The 13,041-nt window shown below is 43.5% G+C and overlaps 1 protein-coding gene across 2 annotated transcripts in view; it reads left to right on the top strand.

The window, feature by feature from the left end:
* Positions 1 to 1,985: 1,985 nt before the first annotated feature.
* The window catches only part of GAN (gigaxonin), a 42,343-nt gene continuing 31,287 nt past the window's right edge, over positions 1,986 to 13,041 (top strand). For both annotated transcript variants that reach the window (XM_069793378.1, XM_069793379.1), the window contains exon 1: positions 1,986 to 2,232. In XM_069793378.1, the coding sequence (XP_069649479.1) occupies positions 2,066 to 2,232 (167 nt within the window). In that variant the 5' untranslated portion in view covers positions 1,986 to 2,065. The remainder of the gene's footprint in view (positions 2,233 to 13,041) is intronic.

Genomic DNA, 13,041 nt, shown 5'->3' with positions numbered 1-13,041 from the left:
GTCTAGATTTAGTGACTGCAAATAAAAATAGTAAGGATAGATAGCTTCATTAAAGGAAAAAAACGTAGTTAAGCAAGAGAATCAGGCCATGGGTATGCATACATATAATTACTTCAAAGATGTTACAAATGGGCCTCTAGTTGGTAGAGTGGTTTGGTTTGTTTCTTTGGGTTTTTTGTGTTGTTTTTTTTTTTTTTTTTTATCAAACGGGTTTCATTAAATGGCACAAATAACAAAGCATAATAATTAATTTGTTCTCTGGAAGTGGATATTATCTGTTACACCTTGTCCCATTGCCCCACATACGCAGCAGGAGGAAGCAGAAACACTGTTTACTGGGCTGAGCTAAAGACCAGAAATACAACTGTGTTTTCCTACATAACAATCTATGCAGGAGGCGCAGAAACAAACCAGTGTTTTTAAATAACCAGGCCACTCAATGACAGCTTTCGCAATAGTTTAAACCACTGTTCCCTTGGGTATGCAATTACCGAAGTATTAATAACAAGCAAAGTACATCTTTCACCCGCAGTCAAGATGCAGTGCTCTCTGCTTTCATTACCCTCAAAGAGAGCTGGGGATGTGTCCTCTGGATCTATTGTTCTCTTCCTCATTCTACACTTTGACAGCCTGGATAATTATACCCAAGCCAGAAGAAGTGGCCTTGTAATATTTTTAAATGGGTATGTTATAACAATAAGTGATGCAAAGTTGCTGGTGTTTCATGCAGATTAGTATGTTTTTAGGCCGTCCATCATACCAGGATGAGAAACACATCCTCTGCTGCTTCTACAACTCTTGTTCAAAGCTGCACAACAAACCTAGAGCAGGGTACTCCTCTCTGTGAGCCCTCTCCAGTCAGAAGGCACTTAAGCGAGGGTTGAACTGTAAAGGCTGGCTTAAATGGGGCTATTCACACTCTTGACAAGCAAGGACTTGGTGCAGTGTTTTGACTGCTGGGGTCTACATGTGCAGATGTCCCAGCTGAAACCTCCATCTGGAAAACAAAACAGCATTGTGTCTAGCTTGGAAAGCACAGTGTTGCCTTTGTAAAGTCATTCATTTCTCTTTCCTATGGGGACATTTCCAGATCCCTTTGTTCTATTTTTATCTAGTGGTAAAATGTTTTGGAGACACCATCGAGCTGAACTAGGGTGAATTACAAAATAAAATTTTAAGTTGTCCATGTCTCAAAGATAGGTATTTTTAAATGTGATGATTGACATCACTGATTCAAAGAAATGCAAATAATAAAAGTGCCACAGCTTACTAGATCAGGCCCTCAGAAAATCTTATTCTCCCAGCGGAGAAGTGGGAAGTGCGATGTCCTGTTGGGTGTTTCCCAGCCTAAGAAGTCCAAGGCTGCTTTTGACTGACGGAGCAGGGGCCGCAGCGAGCTACTGCGTTTGCCCGCTCCTGGCAGCACTGACTGAATTGTCGGTAAAGCAGATCACAGTTTTTGAAACACTTTCGCTCGGTGCAAATAGAGTTTCACTACTTAAACTGGATGCTGTTAGAGACAGCAGCAGCAGATGGAATCAAGTCGTCTCTTCACATGCAATTAAGCACGTTAAATGTATGGCCTAAAACCTTGTGAACAGTCCTGAGGAAAATCTTTTTTGCCTGAAAAGGGCATCATTTCCAGCTGGCAGCTGCGGAAAGCGGCCCTATCGGAACGAGCCTGGCTGTATTTCATTCTCATTCTCTTGCTTTTTCTCCTGCCGACGCCTATCATTTTCCCCTCCGGCTCACGCGAGGGGAGTAAATAAATGAATAAACAAAAGGCTGGGCTTCGCCACATTTTAAAGCCAAGGCGGGGGGGAGAGATGGTTTCGCAGGCGATGCAGAGTTCGGGGTCGCCGGGCCGGGGGGGGTGAGTCGGGCCGCCGGCCGCGCCGGGGCAGCCGCGGCCGCCCCCGCTCCCGCCCCGCGGGGGGAGGCCGGCGGGCGGGCGGGGCGGGGCGGCGCAGGGAGATGATGTCAGCGGCGGGCTGGCAGCCATGGTGTGAGGGCAGCGACTGAGGCGGCCGGCCCGGCGCGGCGCGGCGCGGCGGAGCCCGGCAGCATGTCGGGGCCGAGCGCCGTGTCCGACCCCCAGCACCCGGCGCGGCTGCTGCGGGCCCTCAGCTCCTTCCGCGAGGAGAGCCGCTTCTGCGACGCGCACCTGGTGCTGGAGGGGGAGGAGATCCCGGTGCAGAAGAACATCCTGGCGGCCGCCAGCCCCTACATCAGGTACGGCCGGAGCCGGGGGTGGGGGGGGGAGCCGAGGCCGGGCCCGCAGCACACGGCGCGGCCTGAGGCGGCCGGCGGTGGCCGTTACGGTTACGTAAGGAGCGGGCACGGCGGCTTCTCTTCAGGAGGGAAGAGTGAGGGGAGGCCGGGGCGGGGGAGACGGGCCTGCTCTCCCCGCCGGGGCTTTGCCCGGGCGGGTCCCTCCGGAGGAGCGCTCGCGTCCTCCGCACTAAAACTGCCGCTCTTTTGGGGTTTTTTTTTTCGGGTTTGAAAGGCCGCTTAACCCGCTGGGGGGGGGGGGGAACCCGCCACCGAGCGCCTGGCGGAGGAGAGCGACCCAGAGAAACCCCCCAGCGCGTACCGGCTGCGGGGGGGTCGTTGGGCCGCGGGGCAGCTCCGGTCCGCCGGCTGCACCGAGTCAGCACTTCAGGGTCCTTTCTGGTTGGGTTGGTTTTTGGGGTTTTTTTTTTCCTTCTTAATGCCTTTTAGCAAGACAAGGCTCCAGGAGGTGGTTATGGATTCTGAAGTACGTCAGCTTTCAGATTAAAATAAAAAATCGTTTTTTCTCCCCACCTCCTGTTCCCTCGTGCCCGTACAGTACCCGAGAACAGAACTCGGAAATTGCCAGAGGTGTCAAAGCCCGGCCGAGCCGCCCGCTCTTGGCAGCGGGTGCCAGCGGCATGTGCCGTCACAACTGTGCCGTTGGACGGTGAGCGCTGGGGAGGACCCGCTGCGTTAGCACAGTCATGGTTTCGGAGGTGGCCCGGCAAACAGTCTGTCCTGGACCGTGAAACCCATTTCATGAAAGGTCCTGCTGCGGCCACTGACAGCGGTTTGACCTTCTCCGTCGCACGAGTCCGATGACATCAAGTGAAAAGAATATACCCGCCATAAGATTTTTATAGTACGCATCTGCACATCGTAGAGGGCAAACGAAACGTACAAGCAGTTAATTCCAAAGGGTTTTTATTTTTAAGTCCTGTCATTCGCCGGTAATAAAGACATTAGTTTTGTCTTTGTAAAGTGGGAGCAGACCTTTCAGTATCACTTAAACACAGCATTACCGTAAGTCTGTAGCAGACTTTTCGTAATGGTTGGGCATTCCTTCTAGTTGTAGCTTCCTGGGAAATTGTCATAAAATCTGCATCTTTGCGCTAGGTGGGGATGGGGAGTCTGTGTGCTACTCTCCAAAAAAAAAATGCAACCTGCTTCAGTGTTGTATTGTCTGCTTTTAGGCAACATGGTATTTTGGGTGACCATTGCAGTACAACTTCGACGTTCTCAAGTACACAAATAAACTAAAAATAAATAGAGTATGAACTTGGCGATTAACTTTTAAATGGGTGTTGATTGTGGACGGACTTAAAGAAACAGTTTTCTGCACTGGTTGACCTAGCAGAGCTGAGATATGAAGTGAAATAAAATTCACAGAAGGAAGATCAGCAAGAATTTGCAAAGAAGACACCACGGAGCCTATGTACTAATAATAATGTTTTTCACTGCTTGTCTTGAGAAGCAGTTTTGGAAGACTGTGGTGAAAGACAAATTAAAGATGTGAAATTGAAGTGAGCCATCGATCCCATACTCTTCAAAATGCCTGAATGCTTTTTAGGTTGTTGGTCATCATATTTTAGATGACCGAATGACATATCTGAAATTAAGGTTCAGAAGGGTTGCTCTAGGTGGGAAGAGGTCATTTTCTTGGGAAAACTGCTGTTCTACTCTAACAGCAAGATGAGTTTACAGGAAACATCCAATTTTTTATGGTGAAAAAGACTGCTTAATTAAAAGATATTGTAAATTTTTCTGTGGAGAAGCTCCCTTTCACAGAATTTCATCTTTAAATATTGCATTTTGTTCATCTCTGAGAAATGTACTGGGGAAACATGAGTTAAGTGTGTGTGAGGAGTAAGAGCGCCAGACAGAACTACATGAGCAACAAAACTTGTAGTCGTTAGAGTTGTGGTTTTTTTAAACTCAAAATTGTTCAGGTTCAAATCCCATGAAGGAACTCATTAACTATGTGTGAAAGTAGGTTACATGCATTAATATATAAATATGATTAAGTTTGTTGGGTTTTGGGTGTTTTTTTTTTTTTTAAGCTTACTCATCTTTTCTCCTCGGGCTTGCAAGATGTAAAGAACCAAAATACATGTACCTAGTTCTTGTATGGCACATTAAGAAACACATTTATATTGCTTACCTTTGCAGAGCCTAATTTTTACCTGCTGCATATCTCTCTTCTTTCTATCACTCCAGGATCTGTCTCTTAGTCCAGCTGGTCTTCACATTGGGTAGAATTGGTCAGGTAGGTTGCTGGTGTTGGAGCATTACGTTTCCCGCCAAAAGTAACGTTTCAGCGGCTCTTTTTGGAGATAATCTCCAGCCTGTAGCTAGTCTATGGAAGTCCCATATAAATAAAATGATCGGTTTAGGTTTCTATATAAAGAGTTACTGCAGGAGACTCAATGCTTTTATGTCCTTGTATTTTAAGGGTAGGTGATTCCAAAGTGTGCTCCAGTACCAGAGGTTGTTACAGTCTCCAAATGCCAATTGATTTGGGTTGCTCTCATTTGAAAAATTCCAATGTAAAGCTCAGAAAAATCCATTAACTAATTTCAGAAGTAAAACTTGGAAGAAAAATGAGTGGATACATGAAACAGTCTTAGCAGTGAAGCAGTGGAAGTATGAGTTGGTGTGGTGTTTTCTGTATCTGGCTGTGTCATTATGTATTGTGGCTGTGGGCAAGTTGGTGGGCGAGTTCAGAAGCTGTGTAGGGTTTGCATGAATGCTTAGTTTAGGGTGTGAGTAGGAAAATAAGTAGGCATGGACTTTCTGAGGGGGTGGTTGGGTGTGAGCAGAGTCTGTGTGTGCTGAAGGATTTGTGCAGCCACAGAGAGAGGAGCGTTACCTGTTTTTTAGTTTTGCATGGAAGCTGTTTGGCTGACTGGTTATGAGCAGGACACTTGTAAATTATAGTGATGTGGCTTCCCTCTGGTTATTTGGCAACTGGATTATCCATGCAGCTCAAAAATGGCAGCTTCAGCGGGGAGAGGACAAAAGACGTGAAGGGCACGCAGAAACACACGGAAGTGTTAACTGGTGTCATGGGTCCCATCTGCCTTTCTTGCCCGTAGGCTAGCTTCTGCAAGTACAGGAAAAAAAAAATAATGCCTGTTTCACAAATAAATTTTCAGTCTGTGGGACCAGTAAGACTTCTACTTTTTGCGGTAGTTTGATTCTTGAGGTTTTGCCTCAACTTCTTAATGCCAAGTTGCTTGTAGCTTGCTGAGAGCAGTGAGGTCTGGGGTGGTTGTGTGAATTCCTACAGAATTGCCGTATATGTACAGGTTTATCTAATCCCTCTGTGTGCCCCTGGAGCAAATCCTGTCTTTTACAAAACACAGACGTCTTCCTGCATATCTCTACATCTTGTGGTATGTTCCTGAGCCTGAGAAAAGGAGGATTCCTTAGGAAGACACTGCCATAGGACAGAGCGTGGTTTGGCTCAAAGTGATGTTGCTGTGCATCCCAGAGAAGTTAAATTCGAGCCAGGTTAGCTCTTGATTTTCTCTTCTGTAACAAATCAGCCAGAAGCCTGCACTTTTTTTTAGCACTTTTTGTCCTGGCAATTGCCCTAATGTAGGTACAATTGTATTGGCCTGGTTTATTTTGTTTAATTTGTGGGCCTAGTGTAAATTATGGTGGCATAAGAGTGCTCTTGCCAGAATAAACCATGCTTGCACTAGTAAGTTCGGTGTAAGTTGTAGCATATATCCGCAAACCTTTTAGAGGATAGATTTGGTCCAAGTATTCCTGGTATCCTCAGCAGTACCAGCAGATGTTCTCATCTGAACAGACCTGTCACTGTCTGGCATGAGTTGTTCCTGGCCAGCTGAAACTTGCAACTCCTAATATTTGGCTAGTTTACTGTCTGCTTGCCTGTATCGCAGGGAGCATGTGGGAACTACCTTAACAAAGAGGATATTTAAGCTCATATTCTTAGATGAACTTAATGTTGTTACACAGGGATTTTGCTGCTGTATTAGAAATTAAATTAAGACATTTTTGTTATCTGAACAATTTTTGTCTTTGGTTTTCACGCATCTGCGTGAACAGATTACAGATGGGTGCATGTACTCTACTGTTCCCCGAGGCTTTTCTAACTTAGTAATGGACCAGTAACCATATTTTCATCTTTTTCCAGATGAGCATAATATAGCTAAACAAAAATAAAAATGTAAAATTAAACTCGCGTTATTTTCCGTTTACTTGTATTTACAAGCTGTAAATGGATTTTGGTCAGAAATAACCTGACAGCATTTGCATCTTCTCACTGGTGCTGTTCAACCTTCTGACATCCCTAAAACATTGCAGGCCTTGTAAGAGCCTTGCACAGCCACAAAACCGTAACCTCTCTGCCAGTGCCAAAACAGACTTCCACGGAGATGTGGTGGGACGTGTCCCCCATCACTAACTCCTGTCCTTTCCTCTGCGTGCTGGCACTTGGAGTATTTGGAGTTGTCGTGAAACCGTGAAAAGGTGGTTTGCTGAGACATCGTCCTTGTTTAAGTGTGTCTGTGAGCATCCCTAAGTGCTGGTGCAAAAAGTGGGACGGGACGTCCGTTCTGCAGCGCACTGAAAAGGTGTGTCTTGACAGTTTTCATTACACTTGTTAAACAATAAATACTGTAGAGAAGGTGAGGTGGAAGCCGATGTGTGCCAGTAGCTTCTGCTGCTTATTTCCTGATAGCTGTTTGGTTTTTATTGACATTTATAGAGACCTTTTATAGTGTTTTAAAACTTTTTTCTGTTTGGGACTAGTACTGAAGTCATGAATACAAGCCACTGCTGAAGCTGGGAGGTACTTGGTTGTCAGGACCCTGTGCTCTCAAGTTCTGGTTTAGCTGAATCACACTGTGCTTGTGCCAGGGCTTGTTCCCTCTTCACTGGGCGTGCAGGGCAGCATTGTGGTAACAGCTCTATCAAGCAGGGCTCTGAAGCCGTGTCGTCTTCGAGGTTTCTTACAAGAAGTTTGTTTATGGCAGTCTCCTGGGAACTTTACAGGATGCCCTGGCAGTAGGAAGTCAGGAACAAATCAGGCCAGAATTTGCTTCCAGACTTTTAAGGCTGTTTTTTAAATTAGTTAAGTTTTTGTTTTTTAAAAAAATGAAACTAAAATGTTACCTGATGTTTTAGTGATAACTGAGTTGTAAAGTCTCTGTAACTTTGAGAAACGATAAATCAAAATAGTTGCCTTGTCCAGAAACTCTCTACCTGGCATAACTCAGAAGTGCCTGAAGGCATGTTATGTTAGGATAAGTAGTTGAGGGGCAACAATGATAAAGGTATGTTGAAAGCTTATGGTTTAAAAAGGGATTTAAAAATCACTATACCGGGCTTGAGTGGGGAGTTGTTAATTATATTCCTGCTCCAACAAGCCCCTAAAGATGGCCTGAAGGGAGGAAGCAATAAGGTTCTTATCCAGCTCAAAATAGTAAGAAAGTACAGTTGGGCTGCTCCTACACGTCAGGCAAAGGGAGAACTGGAAATCAGAGCATCTTGTTTACGCAGGAGAGCTTGAGATGAAATTTCTTGTCCTTTCTTTGTATCTGAAGACGTGCGGTTCATCTGCATGCCTGATGTAAGAGGCGAGTTGGGGTGGAAGGAGGTGTGGCAGGATGGAGCTGCTTGGGATGTCTGGGTAATTTATACTCTGTAGGTTGCCTTTACACCTGCATTAATTGCCTTGTTTGGCAAAACTTTTTATTGAAAGAACCTGTTTTATTAATAATTTTTCTTCCATGCTTTAAAATGTATTTTGTGGCTGGAACGGGGCTGCTCTGAAGGTGCTCATGTGTCTGGAGAAAGATCTGGTGTTGATGAGTCTGGACTTCTTGATTTGTGTCTTGGTTTTTTTTTTTTTTTTTCTTTGAACCTGTTTTGTTTGCATTGGTCTCAGCTGCAGTCACTAAAGGAACTTCTTCCTCGTGTGGACCGACAAATACAAAAACTAATGGTTTTAAAGAATTTGTTTCTTCACTGTCTGTTCAGACTTCTTATTTCATATATTGTACAAAGCTTTCTCTCTGTCCTGGTACTGAGTACCAGTGTAGCGTTGCCTATTCATAGGGGAGTGTCCAGTCTCGTATTTGTCTCCCATATTGTATCTATGCCACCGTTTAATATTTCCAAGAAAACAAACAAAAAAATCACTGGTATGGACAGTTCTGAAATTGCTTGTTGCCTATCGAGGAAATACGTTCTTAATACCATGTGGTTAGTGGCTCCGTTATGTCCTCAGGCACGTTGGTTGTTGGTTTACATCTCCTGAAAGACTTTAAGCTGCCTAGTACAGCTGTTGTTATTGTTTATGGACATGGTTAGTACTCTGAATTGCAGACTCTTGGCTCTTCCTTCTTGTGCTGGTGAAATCCACACTCCTGGTTCCTTTTTCCTCTTGGCTGTGCCATCACTTTCTGTGGTATTCTTGCAGATCTCCATTTTCCAGCTCCTGGCGTGTCCGGAGTTCTGGTGCCTCTCTCGGTTGGATTCCCAAAGAAACACACAGCGCTTGCCACATCTTCCAGCAGTCCCACGATACTACTGGTGCACTTGTAATCTTGTCCATTTGACTTCATACTTACCAGCGATTATCAAAATCTTCTCTGACTCTGATGCTTATTTCTCCCATGTGCTATAACGATAAGTGAGATATAAAAACCTGATTAAACCAAGTTTTCTCAGGAGGTTCATTGGTGTTTTCCAAATAATGATTTTAGTAAGTCACAGGAATGTTTGGATTATTAGAGACAGGCTGCACAGCATTGCATTTCTTAAATGTATTTAATGGTAAGTTTAACAGCATGGTATGGTACCGTACTTGTTCCTTCTAAAAAAGCATTTTTAACATGTTTAAGAGCAGATTTAATTTGAAAGAAGATGTATTTTCAAGTAAGATACAGTTCATTTCTTGGTTTAAAACTGTATTCCAGAAATGTCTTCCTTTGCTTTTCCAAGGAAGTCCTAGTTCCAGAAAGCTACATAATAGGTGTAACACTGCTGTTTAGCAGAAGGCTAAATTTTCAACGGATGTGGGCTGGAAATCTCATGAATTGTCTATTTAGTGAGTGAACTTGAGTGTCATGTGTAGCACAACAATGGCATAAGTATGATACAGATTTAGTTACTTAAGGAGATGCTTGGATGAGTGTTCCATGCCAGCTAGCCTGCTGCCCATAGAGGAACACGGATTAGGTATTTTTTTCCCACCTTTTAAAGACAAAGAAAGAAAAAAAACTCCAAAGCACCTTTCTAAATCCAATGGCAGGTATTTCTAATACAGGAAGGTACAAAATAAGATCTCTGCTTCATGTGGGAAGAGCTGAACAGCCGGCTGCTGAACCAGCTCTACTTGACTACATTTATAGATCAGGCTGAGCTCTGCTTCATGCTGTGTACAAGGTGCATGGCACGAACCATCAGTGCCCAGCAGCCAGCTCATCTGCATTGCTTGTGTTTGACTTGTTTGTAAGCTCAGCTGGTACGGTTGGTTGGTTGGTTTTGAAGTTGGCTAAAAAAACCTCCAAAGTAAAATGAAATGTCAGGTACTTACTGCTGCTGAGAAGCTCCAAGGGTCCATTCTTGGGGACTGTGTTCATCAAGTGTGTGTTCTGTCTACTTAGGGCTAACTCGCGTGTTTAGGCAAGACATGCTAGTTAAGGGTAGATTTCCAATTTAGATTACAGTCTAGCTCTGGATGAGCTCAGTGTAGTCAGTAACTTCAGATTTTCAGAGTAAACAAGCTCTTCACTGAGCGAAGCCTTTGAGCTTTGTACATGTCCCCTGTGCTGCTGCTGAAGGAATTGCTTTGTTCTCTTTCTTATGGGGGGGGGGAGCAGAAAGCCTTACATTTTTGCCTGACTTAAACTTTCCAACAGATGAAAAAATTAAGTTATTCCTAGTTGTTGTTTCTCTTAAACCAAGGAAAGCAATTTGTGCAGGTATTTGTGCTGAGCTGTTAGGTGGACTACTTTGCCTTGAGACCTGAAGTTGCAGTTACAGATAAACTTAAGAAGAGAGACGTACGAGAGGCATAGCCAAAATCCTCTGAGAGCTGGCATCCTTTGCAGGGTGTGGTGATGACTGTCTTTTATGTGTGGTGCTAAAGGCCAGGGTGCGACCTCAAAGAAAACCTTCTGATTTGGTTGTAAAATATCCTTTTGGAGGATGGCAGTGGGTGGAGTGAACTGCTGCATCATGTTTTTGTGTCTGACCGGTTTAATAATGTGACTATTAAGGTTTTTTGCATGCAGAAAGACCAGTCTTCATGGGAGAAAATGTTGCAGGGATGAAGGCAGACAAATGAAAAAACTTCACCATTAAAATGGTCAGTCCTAAGTAGGACTTAATTAGATTTAACATGGAAAGCCTGTACTTGAAAGACTCAAACCTACATAAGGAAGCCCAGATCAGGAGAAGACTAAATTGACCTTATGCTTTTGCATCAAAAGCAGAATTTTCAAGTTTTCTCCTTACTGGTGCAAAATCTCAAAGTACTTGCTTGTCGTTTTTGGGACTGAGTCATCCTTGTGAGCGTGTTTTAGGTTTGGTGCATGTCTTTGCTGGAAACGTTTGTTGGAGGTGTAACTTCATTTTAAAATGCTGATGCTCTCTGGAGAAGGCCAAAACACTGGTGCAGGTAAAGGATATGTCATCAAACCCCAATTTTATTACTCTTTGGTTTGGAAAGATGGCTTTGCTACTCTAACACTAAGGTTTGCTAGTGTGGCAATATTGGCAAAGCTTGTGTAGGCTAGCCCTTACGGTTAATCTGGAGCAAAGTCATTAATTTGGAAATACAGCTCCTTTCAAAAAGACACGTGTTTCCCTCGTCTCCTGCAGTTTGGTTCCTGACAGCCTGCTGTGGCTGTGTAAGTAGGTCAGCAAACTGCGTTGTTTGCAGTGTGATGACGTGAGAGCAGGTAAAAGTTTTGTGTTGCAAAGCGTCAAAACCAAAGCATCTGTCTTCTGTTTCCCAGATTTTTTGACTGTTGTTCACTGTAAATATCATAAACCTGCTTGAGGTGAATGTGGTCTAGAGCATTCTCATTTACAAAGGTGTGTTCTTGGCAGACAGATGTTTTCTTTACCTGTTTAGGTGCCAATATACCAGCACTCTAAGGATTAAAGCATTCCAAGAGTTATACTGTTGTTCTCCTTATAATTCATGTCACTATTGTAGAAACACATCAGTTATCTTTTCATAACAGTTTATAAATAAGGCAGAGGTTTTTAAAGATAAAAATATTCCCACAGAATTATGTCTGACTCAGGAAAGCAAGTGATACTGGTGACGGCTGAATTCTTTGTTTTGGTTTTCATTTTGTTTGTTGTTTTGTTTCGTTGGGAAACAACAAAACTGTTGTTTTTACTGTTCCCCCTCCTGTAAACTGTCAACTGTAAAAGGTAGGAAAACCAAGTTTTCAGACACATGGACCCTTTCTCAGTGTGCTTCTCATGCATCTTAACTGTTCCACAACAGTGCTCTCACAGGGACTTGGCTGTAATGTTGGAAGTATGACTATGTGTTTTTCTTTGTTTCGCTCGTATAAATGAGAGGTAAGTTGGAAGATCCATCTTAATTTTAACAAGAACTATGGATAGTCTCAAATTTATCTGTTGGTTTGGGTTTTGTTGTTGGGTTTTTTTAATTATTTGAATCTGGTTTATGCCATTAGATGTGAATTGTGACTCCTAGCAATATCAACGTTTGTTCTTAAGCCCTTGTTTTCATTTTAACAATATACCTTGCTTATATTGTTGCTTACCTATACAGAAGAGGTATTGAAATTTTTTTCCTCATTCTGCCTTATGTAGTGTCATTTGAGATGACTCACTAGGATTATATTCCTTAAGTGATGTGGAAGAGCAGATTCTAAATTTGTCACACAGACACACGACATGTAAACACAACATAAACCCAGTTGTTCTTATGCCACTATCTCAAGGTGTAGTATGTGCCAAGCAATTTTCTTGATGAAGTACGAGAGGTTGGGGTGGATGTTACGCATTTGTGGAACACTATTTATATTACTGGAAGCAATTTCAACTTACAATGATGATCTTCTTAATTAAAAAATGCAAAACATTGTTTTAAAACATGTGTGGAATCAAGCTGCTCAAAATTAGATTAGTTAAGAAAACAGGACCAAGAAGTTGCCTTGTTTTGTTTCCCCCCAGCTCTGTGTGTGTCTCAGCTGTGCTCCGCTCCCAGCTAATGGGTTTTCTGGTTGGCTGTGGGGGTTTTATTTCCTTCTACATCTTGATGTTCTGGCCTTTCATCTGAATTAAGGAAGACTGAGGCAGCCTTTTCTGCTGTGGTTTGGCAGCTTAGAGTGCTTTTAAAGTAATTGGAAATGTTGTCCGGAGTAGGAAGCTCTCACATGCATGTGTTAGAAGCAGCCGTGCTGCAGCTGGGCACATCTCTGCACCTTGGGTTGCCGATTACCACTTCCAGCTTTCAGCCACACAAATCGTGGGCTGAATAAATTGCTATGGGGAAGAGCATGGTGGAAAGCATCCTCCTTCCTGGGAATCTGACAGATTGGAAAACCTCTGCTTAAGCATAGCTAGAAATGTCTTTTTTTTCTCTAAAGTGAAATTTGGTAGAGGACCAGGGTTAAATGTTTCACTGCATGCTGTCCGCTCTGTCTTTCTGAACTGGGAACAAACATGTTTTGAAATTTTCTCATTCTGTCTGTTGCATGTGTTATGATGACAGGGATGCCCAGACCTCAGTTTGCTAGC

The sequence above is a fragment of the Haliaeetus albicilla genome, chromosome 10 (genome assembly GCF_947461875.1).
Source record: "Haliaeetus albicilla chromosome 10, bHalAlb1.1, whole genome shotgun sequence".
NCBI classification, from domain to species: Eukaryota; Metazoa; Chordata; class Aves; order Accipitriformes; family Accipitridae; genus Haliaeetus; species Haliaeetus albicilla.
This window is presented reverse-complemented; position numbering and strand designations above follow the sequence as displayed.